This window comes from Mastomys coucha, unplaced genomic scaffold (assembly GCF_008632895.1).
Source record: "Mastomys coucha isolate ucsf_1 unplaced genomic scaffold, UCSF_Mcou_1 pScaffold8, whole genome shotgun sequence".
In the NCBI taxonomy this organism is placed as follows: Eukaryota; Metazoa; Chordata; class Mammalia; order Rodentia; family Muridae; genus Mastomys; species Mastomys coucha.
Window position 1 is genome coordinate 42059693 of NW_022196914.1, and position 18588 is coordinate 42078280.

Genomic DNA, 18588 nt, shown 5'->3' on the forward strand with positions numbered 1-18588 from the left:
GGAAATTTAGTTTTAGTAACCATATTTTCTAAAGTTCCTAAAAGAGACTGTAGTCCACCAGAGATGGTGTCTCTGCTTTATATACTCTGATTTTGTTGTGGAGTTTTTACCTTCTACTTATAAAAATTAATCTGCTCATCAGAGCTCAATGTAAGAAGGATGTGGGGAGCATTGAGATGAAAACAAAGTCAATTATGATCAATAACACAAGGCAGGTTTCATATAACATAGAACCGTATTTGACACCCAGATGGAGCACTGTGGTGCTTTAATTGCAACTTCAAGGGAAATCATGAGGAGAGCAAAGGTTCTGAAATTTTTAAATAATGTCATATTTTTTTCTTTGGGATGAAGCTTAGTTTGTTAAAAAATATGTACGAGCTCCACCAGGAAAGGTCACAGAGCATTCCTCAGGGCAACTTTGTTCTCCTTCCAGCACATCTTCTGGAAACACAGGAAACGAAGTCATCTTGACTACAGCACTGCTCTGGGAGAGATTTCCTCATCTCTCATTCCAACACAAAGAAAGACTGAAAATCACAAACGGAGAAAATTTTCTCCAAAACAAACTGTCCTGTTTCAATGGACCTCCTCTCTGTTTCGTGAGTGAGTGCGGCAGAGTTATTTTTAACTGAGGACAGAACATTCATTTTGGAAAGTATTCAGAGCCTTAAGTTTGTTGAGAGCAGAAACCTATCTAGCTGTGAAAAGACCATCACAATCTCAGGGCCCCATCCACCCTCAGGTACAGCATCATTCATCAGGCCACACACGAGAGCTTTCAGGACTCAAAATCATCTAGATGGAGAGAAGTGTGGATGTTTGGATCCCTTCAAACACTACTGGAGGAGACAGGTGCATGACATCTTCTAGATATGCACTTTGACTTTTTGCCCACATTTATTCATAAATAATGAAGCTGGATGATACCACCTGGATTTTAATACTTTTATTGATGATTATTTTCATTAAACAAGGTTAGCCAAGTTCAGATGCTTAGAAAACAACTAATATTTTTGGACGATGTGCATCCTTGTGACTTACAGGAATGATCAGATCTTTTATTAAGTTGCACAAACACTAAGCAATGTATATTCCAAACATAACAATCACTTCTGCATTACTCACTCAGTACAAAGTACAGGCCTCTACTACATGGCTGTAAATGCCTACAGAGTTTAGTCCAAAAGCCAAGGCAATGAGGAAACTTGTCCTCTTTCTACTGGAGAGTGTTAATGGGATCCTCAGAGGTGGGTGTCAGCGATTGGTATCCGTCTGAGCTCTACAATCTGGGAGTCAGTCAAGGTGCCTCCCTCCTGGCTTCCTTGACCAGATTCATTGTCGCTGACACTGAGACCAGCACCTGGAATCAAAAAGAACAAACACATAAACCAAGACTGTTAGTGTAATAAATTCTTAATGATAAAGCTATATTAAACCAAAACATCTTTTTAAAAAAGATTTATTATTATATGTAAGTACACTGTAGCTGTCTTCAGACACACCAGAAGAGAGCATCAGATGGATGGTTGTGAGCCACCATGTGGTTGCTGGGATATTGAACTTAGGACCTCTGAAAGAGCAATAAGTGCTCTTAACTGCTGAGCCATTTCTCCAGCCCCTAAACCAAAACATCTTATTTCTATACTAGTGAAATTCCAGGCTATTTATTTGGGATAAACAACAAATAACTTAAAATCATGGACTACTCTAAATTGACACAACTTTGATAGCTTTTAAAAGTAGAAGTTGGTTTCATTCTTTCTGTTGTTGTTGTTTTATTTTTGTTTTTCCTGAGATAGGGTTTCTCTGGCTATCCTGGACTCGATTTGTAGACCAGGCTGGCTTCGTATTCTGCCTGCCTCTGCTTCCTGAATATTAGGATTAAAAGCATGTGTCACCATGCCCAGTGTAGAAATTGATTTCTAGAGATATAACTTCTGGTTCCTCATGTTTTTGTTTTGTTCTGAGACATTGTCTAATTTTGTAGCCCAGGCTGGCTTTAAATTCCTGGCAACCTTCCTGCCTCAGGCTGAGTGCTGAGATTCCAAGAGTGAGCCACCACACTTGGCTTTCTCTCTCTTTTCCTTGTTGACATGTGATGGACAGGTAAAATTTATGACAGAGAATGTGATTTCTCAACTAGGGACTTACCACAATAGAGAGCTAGGCAAGCTAGTAGACTTTTACATCAATGGGGTAGAAAGCATAACCACCAACCCATTGACTTCCATAAAACTATACTAGGTCAATACTTGTTTTTTATTAACTGTATTAACTCTTGTTCATTTTCTTTTTCTACATATACATGCATACGTGCACACACGCATACACTCAGTGAGAAAGAAAGAGAATACAGATGTGGTCACAGAGTGTGCTGGTACCAATTACCAGGGCTTCCACCGATGATGGCTATTCAGCTTGCCAGAATGGAAATCAAATAAGAAGCCTGTGGCTGCAGTAGCTACTAAGTCCTTCTCTGTGAGGGGGAGAAAGTAGTTCTGCTGGTAGCTATGGGTTTTTCTTAGCTTCGGAATAACCTATGTGAAGAAAGAATCAGGAGTCTCTGTCAACTCCTTCTAACTAAGCCTTACTTCACCTGATCTTGTCTGTTACATCCTATGCCTCATTCCTTCCTATGTTTCTATATCATATAAGGTGCCTACCCCTGCTCAGATCCTTTGGCTCTTCCCAGTTCTTTCTTTCTTTTTCTGTTTTCTCTCATGTCTGTTTTTCCTACTGTCTGGGTCTCAATGTTATTCCCTTTGTCCTACCTATGGTAGGATGCACTTGTAATTCTCTGTTCCCTTCACAGGGCCAGGCCACTTGTGCTCTTCCTGTGAAGATCAGTTCACAGGTGCTGCCTCTAATTCCTGCCCTGTATCACATCCATCCCATTGTTCTGGCTCATGCTCACACAAAGTACTTGGTGCACTATGGGTATATCTTTATGATGTGTATTCTGAAGCCAGGCTTTGAGTCCACCTGTATCACCTTGGGACTGGGCCTCTCAGTGCGGATCCAGTGGTCTTCACTGACATCCTTTTCACAGATTTCTCAAAAGATGGAACACAAATGACTGAGAAACATTTAAAGATGGATAAATATCCCTATTCTTCAGGGAAACACAAGCAAAAGTTCTTTGATATTTCATCTTATCCCAGAAACTGTTGCCAGGATCAATAAATCAAATGACAGCAAATGTTGGTAATAATGCAGGGAAGGGGGACACTTACTCATTTGTGGCAGGAGTAAAAATTGGTACAGTCACTGTGGAAATCAGTGTTGAGGTTTCTTAGGAAGCTAGGAATAGATCTACTTCAAGACCCAACTCTTGGGCATATAACCAAACAGCCTATACATCTTATGACAGGGTTACTTGCTCAATCCGTGTTCACTGTTGCTCTATTCATAATAACCAGAAATTGGAAAGAGCCTAGATGGCCATTAACTGTTGGGTGGCTAATGAAAATATGGTACATTTATATAATAGAATATTATTCTACTGTTAAGAAAAATGAGCTATGAAATTTGAATGTAAATGAAATTAGCAGTGATGGCACTAGAATTTATCATTATGAGTAAGGTAACCCAGACTCCAAAAAGACAAATATTGAATGTTTTCTCTTATATGTGGACGTTAGCTTCTAAGCTTTTAATATTTGTTTCAGTCTGAATGATCACAGAGGTTAGGGAGTTAGCAAGTGATCAGTGGGGAGGACAGGATCTTCTAAGAAAGGGTGTATGGGCTGGTTTTGTGTGTCAACTTAAAACAAGCTGGAGTTATCACAGAGAAAAGAGCCTCCCTTAAGGAAATGCCTCCATGTGATACAGCTGTAAGGCATTTTCTCAATTAGTGATCAAGGGTGGGAGGGCAGGTGGTGCCATCCCTGGGCTTGTGGTCCTGGGTTCTATAAGAAAGCAAGCTGAGCAAGCCAGGGGAAGCAATCCAGTAAGCAGTACCCTTCCTCGGCCTCTGCATCAGCTCCTGCCTCCAAGTTCCTGCCCTATGTGAGTTCCACTCCTGACTTTCTTTGGTGATGAACAGCAATGTGGAAATGTAAGCTGAATAAACCCTTTCCTCCCCAACTTGCTTCTTGGTCATGATGTTTTATGCAGGAATACAAACCCCAACTAAGACAAACTGGTACCAGGAGTTGGGTATTCCTGTGACAGCCTGACCATGTTTTTGGGAGGACTGTGGAAGGACTTTGGAACTTTGGGCTAGAAGAGCCATTGGGATGTTAAGAACTCTGTGGGATGTTCTGTAGGAGCTTGGAAGATCATGTTGAGAACAGTGAAAACAATGGAAGCCTGGCTTGTGAAATTTCCGAGGAAGATTAAAGACTCTTATTAGGGCCTTTGCTATTTTGATTGTGAAGATTCTGTGGTTTTGGTTAGCTGGGGCTGAAGCTGTGATTAACAAGATACCAGAACTACTAAAGCAAAACATCTGCATTACTGGGACGTTTGATGCTGTTTAGCTGGAACTAAGAAATTAGCAGTGATCTAATCTCAGTGAGACCAACATCACTAAGGTGAAATCTTCTGGGAAGTGTTTCCTGACAGCACAGAGAAGCTGTGTTCCAGAGGCAGCCACAGTTATACCTCATATTGGCAGCCAGACTTGGTAATGTATGAGTCACCCAGATGGTACTGGTTTTGAAACACGAAGGGGTAGCCCCTGATGCTTGGCTCTGGGAAAGGCCAGGAGGGGCTATTGGTAAAGTTGCAGCTTCAGTGGCAGTTGAAGGCCCAGGAATGAAGGGGTCATACAGAGAAACTGAGGCTTAGCACCATGAAAAGAGCCTATGAGAGGCGATTTGTGAAAGTGCACTCCAATTGCAGCAGAAGACAGCAATGTTTTTGAGATGTCAGTATCATGAAATGACCACCAAGAACAGCAGCAGTAGTGGAGTACAGGCAGCTGAAGCCTAGAAGACAAAGTGTGTGCTACAAAGGGCAGAGCTGGAGAACTGACCAAAGCTCTTGGAGGAACCCAGAAGATCATGAGGCACAAGTGTTATGGGTATAACCAATCACTTTTTAAAAAGTAGATTTAAGGCCCACTCCATGAGATGGAACCCATACCTAACACTATGAAAGTGACCAAAACCCAGATACTAGATGGGTTACAGTGCCTATGGGAAAACCTCCTACTGTTTATTCTGCTAAAGAAATTCCCATCTTCTTGCAGTAGATGGGAATTAACATATACCCACACCTGGACAATGTGCAAAGCATGGAAGACTCTGAAACACTCAGCCCTAAGTGGGTTGTCTTTATCAAGCCCTTCCCTTCAAAGCTCAGGAACTTATGTGAACAAGAAAGTAGAAAGGCTGCAAGAAGCAGAGGTGTTAGATGACTCCAAAGAAACTGCATTGTTCAGATACAACAGGGCTAAGACACATGAACTTCTAGAAAGACTGTGACAGTTTGCACAGGACCCAACAAGTTCCAACCAAACAAAATTGCATCACAGAGAAGGGGAAGTGGCCATAGAGTGCTACTCCTAAGTAAGAACTACTCTCAATTTTCTGGGAAAAAGGAAAGTAGAAAAAAGAGGGAGAGGGGGAAGAGGAAGAAAGAGAGAAAGAGGAAGAGAGAAGGAGAATGTCTTCTTTCATTTTAATGCTTGCTCCAGCCCCCTGGATTGTAGTGCCCTCTCAATCTCTTTAAAAAACAGCTTTCTGCTTTAATCCCCTCCAATTGCTGTGATTTGGATGTCAAATTTATAGTCTTCTAAGACAATGTATATTAGTCATAAAAGAAAAAGATGTCTAACAAAAACCTGTAATACCTTTTCTTAAACTAAGGACTAGACCCTTTCCACAGACAATATACTTAAAAGTTTTAGTAATATAATAATATTGAAATATTTATTATTCAACAATAACAATTTTATCTCTTTTTCTCTTAACAAAACAAAAATCAAGATAAGACAACTTGGAGCATATATTTCTGCATAAAAACAAAACAAAATAAGGCAAAAATATAGTTCAGAGACTCCAGAAGCCAACATTGAGAGTTACCTCCAGGCTTTCAGAGGACGGACAAAGGGTAGAGACTTCTTTGTTTATATGACAGAAAACTGAGGGATCCATTCAAGAAGAATCCCAGATAGTGGCCATTCTATACAATAAAGGTGATTGCAGCAGGTTAATCTGGGTGAGAAGATGAATGACTAAGAGAACTTCTCATCATGGGACCAACTAGAGAGAAATGTCAAGAACCCTACAATTAGCATCAAGGAAACACAGGCAGAATGGTGCAACTAACAAGTACCAACCCTCAGTGATTTTAAGTCTGCCTGCTGTAAATACTATGAGGAATTTGATGTCCACCAGGATAAGGTACTCTAGAAGGTACTGTCTGTACTGAAACTGGTTTAGTATCCAAGACCCTAAAAGGTGGAAGGAATAAAGATCTGGTTCTAGTCACTTACAGAGTTAACTACATCTAAAGTGACCCACAACCTCCTTTTTCCAACATCTTTACAAGATGTAGACTCTAATCCCTTACTGGTGGGTGGAAAGGACATATGTTACACATACACATAGCACAGAATGATGGGGTAGAAACCATCTCTTTGCCATTCATTGAATGTGACTTTACTCACTATTTATGTCACAGTGACCAAATGAATAAGAAATAACTCAAGATGCACAATTAGTTTGGTTCATGGCTTCAGGGATTTCAGTCTATAGTTGTTTGGCCTCATGTTCTTTAGTAAAACATCCCTGTGGTCGAGGAGTTCTTCATAGAGAACAGTCAGTAAGTAGATCAAGGGACAAGGTTAGATGCAGCCCTAAGACATGCCCCATTTCCTGACCTCTATCAAGGCTCTACCTACCTCCTGCCTTCACTATCTTTCAGTGGTACTATTGTACTAGGAATCAGGTAGAAACCTCATTCATGATGGAACCACCTCTGGAAACATCATCCTAGACACATTCTGTGGTGTGCTTGACTAATCTAGACATTTCTTAATCAATCAAAATCAGCTATTACAGACGAAGATGTGATCTGCCTTGTGATTTTTCTGAAAGATATTTTAGTCCTAATACTTCAAGCCAAGAATTCAGGAAAAACTCAGTGACTGTGGTAGCAGCAGCTTTTTGGTAGAGAGAATGGGCAGCCACAAAAAACTACAAGCAACAATTTCCATGGATCTTATGCATGCCATCTTCTCAGTAAATTACTGTGCATAGTTAAGAAGAGGGTGATGGTTACTCTGTTTTATAGATGCAGTGTTAGGTAAAGATTTGACTTGCACTAAGGGGCCACATGACACTACAGAAAAGTCACAGAATGGAGATACCACTCAGTCTTGTGATCCTGTCTCATGTACTGTCAAATTTAAATGGTTCTTTCTTGGTCTTGAGTTATCAAACTTGGTCTTAAAGGGTTCAACACTGTCTACAAAATAAATATGAAACTTGGCACAAATTTAAAACATCCAAAGTTCTATATCATGTGATAGTCATGGTGTAGTCAACAATCAGGTGGTACCAAACTAAAGTATGAACATCCCCATATTCCCTTCCTCCCAACTCCTACCAGTCTCCCACCCAAGTTCATGTACTCTTTTTTAACCCACTGAATTAATGCCAGTATGTGCATGGGAATGGGACAATGGGACTTTAAAAAAGGGTATAATTGTTCACATAAAGAAGATAGGATGAAAGAGAATGAAGAGGTATACAAGAAGGGGAAAACACAGGGATATGGAATATACATGCCATGAAGGCAGATGAGAGGAAGGAACTGGGAGGAAAGAGGTTTAGCAAGAGAAGAAGTGGAGATGCAGATAACAACAATGTATAATGGCATATATGTATGAAATATAACAAGCCTATTTCTTTATACTCTAACACCTTGATTATTTTAAAATCCATGTAGTTTTCTCTAGACTTATGTATGGTATCTCTACAGTTTTAACATTTGCTCAAAAATGTTGAAATGCTATGTGAGTCAAGCAAAACACTTTGGTAGACCAAGTCAATGATGAATTCTACTATAGATAGACAGACAGCATGTGGGTGGCTCCTTTATTTGACCATATCCTATAATGGGATATGTCCAGGTTATTATAGTATCTTTTCTAATAATACAGATAACGAGTGTTAGAAATTGCTGTTTTGATCTCTTAAAATATTTTTCCCAATGAGTTTAGGGAACTCTATGGCATGCTAAGCTAAATCTCTAAGCAAGTCATTCCATGCATTCCTGAACCAAATGTATTCAGTAGCTGTTATATATATAGTTCGAAGATCTAATTTAATTATGTCCAAGAATTCATCCTACTTGAGTGTTTGACCATAACGATCAAATGACACTGTATACAGAGGGGGGACCTAATGTGCCCAGATCTTAATTTCTAGACTTCCATTCAATCCCAATTCTACTTAGTGTTTTACATCCATTCTCCTTAAAACTCTTTTCTGTCTTTAGTTGCTCTGTGGGACCCTCTTCCCCTTTGACTTAGTTGCAAGCATTAGCTGGTATATATTTATGTTTCCTATCCTTTCTCTTTCCTTCCCCTTTCTCTAACTTCTCTCTTCTCTTCTTTTCCTTTTTTCTCTCCTCTTCCACTCTCCTAATTCAAATTTAATCCCTGCCCTGATGTATTTCAATGTTATCTTCTACCTTGGTCCTTTGCTTGTGATTCAAACCTTATGCTATTCATGAGGAATGCTCTGCTCCCCCAAGAAAAGCATGAGTTTCCCTTAGCAAACACTAAGAAAGCTCTGTGCTGCTCAACCAGGTAAGAAGCCAGTCTCCATCTGTCCTACATTCCTCCCCTGGGCCCTCTTGTGTTCTTTACCTTTTCCCTGTGAGGTCTTAGCCTCCCACCCTGGCCCACCCTGATCCCTTGCATACTGCTTGTAATTTACTCTTTATACTTTTGTAAAAGTCATTTTGCCTCAAAATCCTCCATGATCCACTATAAATGCCCCACATGTTATGACTGCCAAACAGCATGTTAATAGTACACTCAACAGCAGCAGAGGTTCCAAACACCCTAAAGGAAATTGTCACTAAATATATTCCAGAAATGCAAGGTTAAATTCAGTAAAGTGGGTCTTTTTACAACTGTGAAAATGATATTTGAACTGTCAGTCTATAGTTTCCTTAGCACACCCAGGCAAGGGATTGTCCCCTACAACTTCAAAAACCTCAAGAAGGATGTTCACTGACATTCATCTGCAGAATTACACTGCATTACTAACAGTGCAAGCAGTGCTGTCAGGCTGTATCAGGCCTCTTGGTCCACTGTTTCTACTCCATCCTAACACTGTTTTTCATGAACAAGCATTACCCCACTGTTAAGTCCGAAAGTTTTGTTTAGATATTTCAATGTGGAAAGTCTTTCCTCCATTCCTACCCTATTAAACCCTACATATTCTTCAGCTGAGATGGCTTCCTTCCTTGATCCCAAAACTTTATAATTCCCTTCTTTATTTTAATTCTTCTTTAACTCTCATGCCTATTCCTCTCCAGCAGTTCCAGATTTCATGCTTTTATCCATCCAATCATTCACTGAAAGTTCTCCACACAGGCATATGAGCTTCAACACCAGTAGAGTATATACGGTGGAGTTCTTATTCACTTCAGTAGAATGTGTCACTTCTTAAAAGGGCTTGAGGGCCGTGTGGCATTCTGGGTGTGAGCACAAGGAGACACCTGGAAGCAGTGATCTACTTTGTGGTCTCATGATTTCTTAATTATGAGATCCTGATATAAAATACAAAATGAGATGTAGTCTCTGGGGTTTGGGAGTCATTCTCAAGATATAAGAGTTTTACTTTGTAAGGACAAAGGTGTTTTAGCAAAGCAATATACCTTTATAGAAAGATCAAGCTATTTTATATTGAAACATTTTAAAACAGGCATTTAAAAAACTTCTTCTTGCTTTTGCTCTTTTGCCTTCTTGTTCTCCCTCTATCCTCTCAGCCCTCTCTCTTCCCATTCCCCTCCCCACCTCTCTCTCCATCTGCTCATGGCCAGCCTCTACTTCTCTACTCTCTCATTCTCTCCCCCCCCTGCCTTCCTCTGTCTCTACTACCCTCTTAACTCCCCAACCCATGCCCTGAATAAACTCTATCCTATACTATAAACAAACAAACAAACAAACACAAATAAACTTCCTCTTTTTTTTTTTTTAAAGATTTATTTATTGTTATACATAAGTACACTGTAGCTGTCTTCAGGCACAACAGAAGAGGACATCAGATCTCATTACGGGTGGTTGTAAGCCACCATGTGGTTGCTGAGATTTGAACTCAGGACCTTCAGAAGAGCAGTCAGTGCTCTTACCCACTGAGCCATCTCACCTGCCCAAACTTCCTCTTTGGGAATGAATTTTCTTGCTTTTTAAAGTCCATTGGCATTTTTACAATAGCAACAGTTCAATTTTTTTTTTCTGAGAAAGTGTTTAAAAATTGATTATAGAATTGGAAAAACTCTAAAATGATTTAATGATTATATTTTTAATATTCATAATAGAGTCATAACAAATGAAGCATGTAACCTATAGTACTGTGATGGCCAATCTTGACTGCCAGTTTGACCAGGCTGACAGCTAACCTAGTCTACTAGCAAAGCAACCTCTCAGGTTTTTGTAAGGTCATTTTAAAAGACTGTTAGATAACTAGGACTCACTCTGACCTAGTCAATAGTGCAATTCACTGGTATCTTCAGAAACTGGGAGGTTAGAATGATGCAATGTGGCACCAGATTGGAGGAAGCAGGTTGCTGGTGGCATGTCCTAGAAAAGGACATCTTGGCCCAAGCCCCTTCTTGCCACTCTTTCTATACTCTGGTTGCCAGGCAGTGATCATCTTTTTTCAGGCTCTTTCTTGATGTTTCTATTTTGTCACAGGCCTAAAAGCAATAGAAGCTGCTGACCACAGACTGAAACCTCTAAACTCATGAGTGGGGAAAAAAAAATCATCCTTCTCCTGTTTTGCGCCTGTATTTGTAAGAGGGTTGGAAAGATCACATCTCCATTAGTGTGGACATTTACACATTCAAAAGGACGGTACTCATCAGTGATTTTTGCCTGGAACACGTGGCCTTCAGTCAGATTTCTTACTTTCTCAGTTTCTAGGTAATGTGCTACTGAGCTGAGGTCTTGAGGATCTTATTTTTCTCTGTATACAAATTACTAGGGTTACAGATTGAGTGGAACTGAAAACACACACTCACACATATGCATGCACAACACACACACACACAGACATACACACACACACGTCAATGAAATACAGCATGCGATTTTGACACTTTGGCAATGTTAGTTGCTTTTGAAAGTATCTGGAAAACATTCCTCCTAAATGATGTCATTCTTTACAGATCAGAACAAAACTCCTCAATGAGTATCCTTATACTGAATTTGACTTCCCAAGATTTTGGTGTTCTAGCTGCGTTTTAGGACACAGATATTTACATTTAGTTAGAGTATGTTGTTTTCTTCCTTAAAAGCAAATTATGAATTATTTTTAGGCTGTGCGAAGAACAAGATATCCTTGGGTTTAACTGGGATCAGAACTGGGTCATGGGAAGGGGAGTGTACCAAGGGTGACAGTGCTTCTGCACGTTCACAGAAGGGGACATAAAGTAGTCCCACAGGGCGGCCTGCTTCTAAGGTCATGTGTGGGTCTCATACATACCAGTTTTTAATGCAAATATCAGGTCATCAAACTCCTGGGACTCCTCATCGGCTATCAGGGACCCCTGGCCATATCCTCCAGAAGAAGGGAAGGAGGCACCATTCTGGGGACTTGTCTTTAAATCAGGGCTTGCCTGGCCGGTCTGTTGGAAGGACGATCTCTCCCAGTCAGATGGCACCTTTTGGGGATGAGGTAAGAATAGAAGGAAGTAATAATTAATAACATGCATGAACATATTCATTCTGAAGCCCAAGTTTGCAGTATATTTCTACATTTCATTAAAACCTGTGAATGGTCCATCGAGTTGTTTTTATGAGCATGTGTGTTATATTTGTTCCCCATGACATTATGCCTCTCCTAGAGTTAGTATAGACTAACTCTATAGACTGATTGTTTAAAACAGTTTCTCAGAGTCACATGTAGATTGCTATGATTCTATGCATGAGGAGACAAAACTAATTTTTTCTGTAACATGTGTACTAAGGAAATTCAGAAGATACTCTAAATTCTTAATCTAAAATATATTTTAAATAGACAAAGTACATACTGAATTAAAGGGAACTTATGCATATCCCTCCTTGGTTTTTGATTAATGCTCAAAAAGAGTTCTGTCCTGAGATGATTAAATGCATTCCTGTCTTTCTAGGTTACTGGCAAACCAAGTTAGTAGAAAATGAGCCCTCAACCCTTCTCTCTGTGGCCTCCCCTGCTCCTGCTGGCCTTTTAGATGTCTCCCACAGTTTCTCCTCGACAGCTGGACCAAAGCCAATTTTGAGCCTCTGAGGAATGCAGACAGACTTTAAGCTATGCAGTTGTGCAACACCCCAGAGGAACACTCAAGCAATGGCTCCAGCCCAGGAACAGACAGTCACAGCTGTTACCTTCTGATGCAAGGTATGCGAGAGACTGCAGGGACACCCCAGGCTGAGAAAATTAAACCAGGGACCTTAGAGAAGGTGAAACCTCAAGATGACTGTCATTAAGAATCCAGGCATCTAGAACTTTCTTCAGTGACAGAAATACTTCTTATCTGAGTTCTCCAATACTGCAGCTTTTGATCATACTTGTGTCTATGGAACATTTACAGTGTGGTTGGATGAATGACAGTACAGATCTGTAATATCAGTTACTTTATTTAATTCAGCCATACATAGCTGAAAGAAGGTTCAAGAAACAGGTCAAACCGAAATGGATGTTAAATTGGTAACCATTCAATAAGAACAATGGATCTTAAAATATTCTTGATGGTTTTGGTCACTCATTATGATAAAATACCTCCGTTTTAAGAACATCTGGCATATAACCATAGTGCTAACTTTCCATATATTTCAAAGTAATAAAGACATATCTTTTTCTTTTTTGAAAAATTGAAGATTTATTTATTTTTGTTTTATGTGTATGATGGTATTGCCTGTTTGCATGTATGTGCACCATGTGCATGCCTGGTCCCTACAGAGGCCAGAAGATAGCACTTGGTCCCAGGACCTCTAGTTATAAATGGTTGTAAGCCACCAGGTAGGTGCTAGGAACTGAAGCCTGGTTGTCTGTAAGAGTAGCAAGTGTTTTTAACTGCTGAGTCACCTCTCTGGCTCTGGCATATCTCAAATTTTTAAATAACCTTCTTAACTTATCCATGTTATGGCTAAAATATACGCTTTTGAATCAAAGCCTTTCTTTTTCTCCTACCTATAGCCCTGACAACCACTTTTCAACTTTAGGTTTATCCATTATGAGTTAATAATTCTTTATATTAAAAAATTACCATTCAAATCAAAAGGCTATACACAATAATGGCATTGTAATCATGTGCTTAAAGTTTAGGCTGATAGAAATGAGAGTAGCTCCTACATTGCAGAGAAGACAAAAAGTATTGCTGGGAAGAAAGGGGCTGATGAGATGGCTCAGTGGGTAAGAGCACTGTCTGTTCTTTTGAAGGTCCTGAGTTCAAATCCCAGCAACCACATGGTGGCTCACAACCACACATAATGAGATCTGACGCCCTCTTCTGATGCATCTGAAGACAGCTACAGTATACTTATGTATAATAATAAATAAAAAAGAAAGATTATCTATCTATTTATCTCTATCGCCTATTTCTGTTTGTCTATTATAACTCTTTTCTCATTAATCAATTAATTAATTAACTTTAAATCCTGATTACAGCTTCCATACCTCCTCTTCCCCCAGACTGTCCCTCTCTTCTTCTCTCCCCTATCCTCTCTCCTTTTCTTCTGAGAGAAGGGGAGGCCTCCCATGGATATCAACCCACCTTGGTATATCAAGTTGCTGTAGGACTAGGTGCATTTTCTCATATTGTGGCTAGAGAAGGCAGCACAGTTAGGGCAAAGGGATCCAAAGTCAGGCAACAGAATCAGAGGTAACCTCTACTCCTCTTAGGAGTCCCATATGAAGACCAAGCCGTACCTCTGCTACATATAAGGGACCTATATGTAGGGGACCTAGGTCTACCCTATATATGCTGTCTGCTTGGTGGTTCAGTCTCAGTGAGTCCCTATGTGCTCAGGTTAGTTGATCCTGTAGGTTTCTTGTGGTGTCCTTGGTCTTTCTGGCTCCTTCAATTATTCCTTCCCTTCTTCCACAAGATTCTCTGAGCTCTGCCTGATGTTTAGCTGGTAGTCTTTATATCCACCAGGATGGCTAAGATCAAAAACTCAAGCAACAGTTCATGCTGGATGTGGAACAAGGGGATCACTCCTCCATTGCTGGTGGGAGTGCAAACTTGTACAACCACTTTGAAAATCAATTTGTCAGTTTCTCAGAAAATTGGCTATACTACTCTTGGGCAAATACTCAAAAGATGCTCCACTATACCACAAGGACACATACTTAACTATGTTTGTAATAGCTTTATTTGTAATAGCAACAAACTAAAAACAACCTAGATATCCCTCAACTGAAGAATGGATAGAGAAAATGTGGTACATTTACTCAGCAGAATATTATTCAGCTATTAAAAGCAATGACATTATGAAATTTGCTAGCAAATAGATGGAACTATCACATCTCTATTTAGCACCCATCTCAGAGTTACCCATCATTATCTATTTATCTAGCCATCTATCATTCTATCAATATTTCTTCTTCAAGAAAGTTTCTTAATTTCATCCCAATATGTTTTTTAAAAAAAGCAAAACAAATTCTTTTCCTTGCTTGCCTTCTTCATAAGGAATTGTTGCTGAGCACATCCCTGACCTGAACAGTTAGGAGGGCTGTACATCACTGCCTCTTCTTCAACAGATCTATTTAGGTATGCTTTTCAGTTTAAATAGTGGCCCTTCGAATATGCTGCCAAAAGGCAGGGGTGGAGGGCATGTGAGTCAGGCTCAGGAAATCAAACTTGTATGGACAGAATAATGTAGCCAGCAGTGGGAGACAGATTTTATGGAGGAAATCCTGCCTAGATTTTCCAGGAGTGCCACAAAAGCACTCTCTGAGCTTTTGTTTTAGAATGCTTGATCATATTGAAGTTGAAAAGAGTCACCGCTTGTTTTCTTCTCTTTGTGGGGATTGAAGAAGTGTCAGGGGGACAGGAAAATAAAGACAGCCATCTGTGAGTGTGACTTTAGGAAGAATACTATCTTACAGGAGCATTTCTTAGTCACACTGATATCTCTATCACATCAAATTAAGAGTTCTGAAGGTTTTTGAAGGAAATGATGCATTGTTCTCTGATTTCTCAGAATAAATGGATGCTCGCAGGACAGAAAAAACATAATTACAATACCTCAAATAATAGTGCAGAGGGGAAAGAACTCAGAATTCAGTCAGTAACCTCTGACACTCAGAATGAGGAAGGGCTGGTCAGGAGGTGAGGGAGGAAAAACAGAGGTGGGGGTGGGGAACACACCTCTTCCATAGCATTGATGAGGTTCTGTGTAGACTTGTTAATCTCTCCAGCTGGAGGGATTCCGCTCCCCGGAGTGAAGAAGGCTGTGCTGGGTCCTGGGTGACCATTCATTTCCACCGTATAGCTGGCCTTCATAGGGCAACACGTTTGGTTGTGTAAAATGAAATAAACCACAAAAACATAAAGTCCCTGTAAAAGGAAAAAACCCATTAGTAAGTGTGTCAGAGGCCGTCTGGCCAGCTCAGCTGAAGCATAAACATAGTGTCAAGGTCAAGTCCATCTGATCACCTTCAGGAGGCTCCAGGCTATGCAAATCCAGGAGTGACTGACTGTATGCTAGGAGTCAGGTAAGAGGTCACTGCCAGTTCAAAGCCACTAAAGGCTCATCAGTACTGCATAGGAAGTGTGGACTCTCACTAGTCATTTTTTTCTTAATATATAAATAAGTGAATCTCTGCCTTTCTAACACATGAAAAAAATTATAGAAATTTATTAATGAGCTGTATACATCTAGAAGTATACATGTAGAAAGCATACAACTTGACCTCTTAAAAAGTGACTGTTTTGACTGCTTTTATTCATCTATCTCGATGTCTAATTAGCTGATGGGGCATTCTGCTCATTTTATGTGTGTCTGGAAAGAGTTGAACAACTCCACTTGACACCCTGTGTGCATCTCACCTACTTACCTCACTGGGAACCAACTCACTCCTATGGTCTCTGCTGATTGCTTAACAGTTAGCAATGCTTCTCCATAAATGCTACACAAGAGCAACAAACTTCTCTTGTGCATTCTTCAAAAGCCATTAGCCCTTCAAATTCCTCGCAACATACTCAAGCTCTTGATAACTACTCTGTTTCCGTCACAGAGAGGGACACTGCCTTTCTGTTTGCATTCTGCTCATTACACCCATTTTCCTTCATGTTTTCCACGTGTGCTATACTGTATGACTACTGTTCAAAGCCTGTTGATTCTGACAGTTTCATGTAGGCAATAAGATACCTTAAATGGTGGTTATTTTATTTTATTTTTTACATTTCTTGGTGTTTAAAATTTGAATGCAAATAAGAACCTGCCACTAAAATTCTGAATCCACAAAGATAAAAATAAAGACAATCATCTAATTAAAGAATAAATAGAATTAATGTAAAATATTTTTGAAAAATATGTGTCAGCATTTGTAAAATTTGGAGTCTCCATGGTTCCTATCATCTCTAGAGTACTGTAGCAATTGAAATTGTACCAGCTGTACAACTGAACCTGCACTGTCTATTGACAGGTATAAATAGATAGCAACATGCTTCTTAGGAATCACCAGGGCCCAGCAGTCAGAAGCAGCTTTTACATGCAGGAACCGAGAGGACAAGGTGCTATGTGACACATGGCTGTCTTTGGAAGTGTGTGAGAATCTCTCTCCTCTTTCTACTGGGCTGATACCTTCTCAGCTGGTCTCTATAACTAAGAGCATGTTTTAAAAAGCAGTGGTGTTTGATAAACATACAAAACCAAACCAAACCAAAACTCCTCATTGCCGTAGTCATCACATGAGAGCAAACAGAAGCAGACATTTCCCCTTGATTTAGGCTTGTCTGTTCTTTTGGAGAGCATATTAATATCCCAAAAGATGTAGGCCCAGTGAATTGGCTTCAAGCACAAATGATACTGTGCATATAAATAGAAACAAGTCTTCCTGAAAATACCCATGCTCATCCAACATTTTTTCTTATACAACTAACTTTTCACATGACTGTGACCTAATTACATTGGCCACAGCAATAGACAAAACAGGAAAAAAAATTAAAGTGTCAGCCTTAAATGTTGTGCAAATGTTCCTGATTTATTTCGGGGTCACTGTAAGTGTTGAGATGTGTCAGGTTAAAAGCTGGATAAGGAAACAAGCCCCATGCTTTAAAACCCATCTCTAAGGACCATCTGCTAAAGCTCGGCAGTCTCCCTCTTGCTTGTTTTCATATCCAGCCTTTCGTGCGCCAGGAAATGTTCTGCCTGCTGAACATACCTACGCTCAAAAACTGCATTGTTTTTGTTCTTAAAAGCATCGAAGTATACGGCAAATATTTTGAGACTTTTAGATGTGCCCCAGGAAACACAAACATGGTTAAAATAAAAAGGAAAGAATGTTTAAATGCAGATTATGTTTAAATTGACTCTTGCTTGGTCTGGGCCAAGCTGTGCAAATACAGAAAGAGGGCCTGCATTATCAAAGTATTCAGCTGTGGAGGTTTCTGACCTCAGAGTAAAAACAAGTTCCCCTTCCAAGTACTGCACGCTGTGTGCAGGGTCCCGCTACAGTGTTGTGTGCAGCAATTTCAACTGAGCCCCTTAGATTCTCCTTTTGTAGAATGTTGCATGTCCACAGTCTATACTGCCAGGGCCTGAGATGCAAGGATGAAGTATGCATGGTTCCTGCTCTCAGATTGCTTGTAAATAAAACAATATTTGATCCCCACCAAGCATCAGGTTCACATACACCAGCTATCTATACTTCCTGTCATTTACAGATGGCAGGTTTACAGGGAAGCTAATTGTGTCTGTGAGTTGCCATTTTGATTATTTTCATGGTCCTCCTATAATCATGAAACTGCTTTTAAAAGTCTTTAACGTATTTACAGTTGGATTGAATATAACATTAAGGTCTATTCTTTATTTCTTTTCATCCAGGAATATAAACTTATTAGTCAATGTTCTGTGAGCCACAAATGAAATCATCCATAGTTTAAAGGATTATACACGTTCATAACTCTATTTTTAAAGAATTATTTATTATTAGTTTGTTTATTATTATTATTTTTATTTGTTATTATTTATTTGCCTATATGATTTTCTTTGCATCAAATGCATGCAGAAACCTGCTGAGGCTCTTGGGTCCCTTGGAACTGGAGTCACAGGGCCTTGTGTTGTCTTATGGGTGGTAGGGAGCAGATGCAGGTTTAACCATTGAGACAGGCCTCTAGCGTGTTCAGAGTGAAGCAAGTGAAGGGAGTTCAGCTGTTCTCTCCATCATGTCTACCAGTCCCGTGCTTCAG

At 39.9% G+C, this 18588-nt stretch overlaps 1 protein-coding gene across 3 annotated transcripts in view; it reads right to left on the reverse strand.

Moving 5' to 3' along the window:
- Positions 1-934: 934 nt before the first annotated feature.
- Positions 935-18588, reverse strand: part of Adgrv1 (adhesion G protein-coupled receptor V1) — a 543529-nt gene continuing 525875 nt past the window's right edge. For all 3 annotated transcript variants that reach the window (XM_031360570.1, XM_031360571.1, XM_031360569.1), the window contains 3 exons: positions 15544-15732; positions 11676-11853; positions 935-1363 (listed from right to left, as the gene is read on the reverse strand). In XM_031360570.1, coding sequence (XP_031216430.1) covers positions 1245-1363; positions 11676-11853; positions 15544-15732 — 486 coding nt within the window. In that variant the 3' untranslated portion in view covers positions 935-1244. The remainder of the gene's footprint in view (positions 1364-11675; positions 11854-15543; positions 15733-18588) is intronic.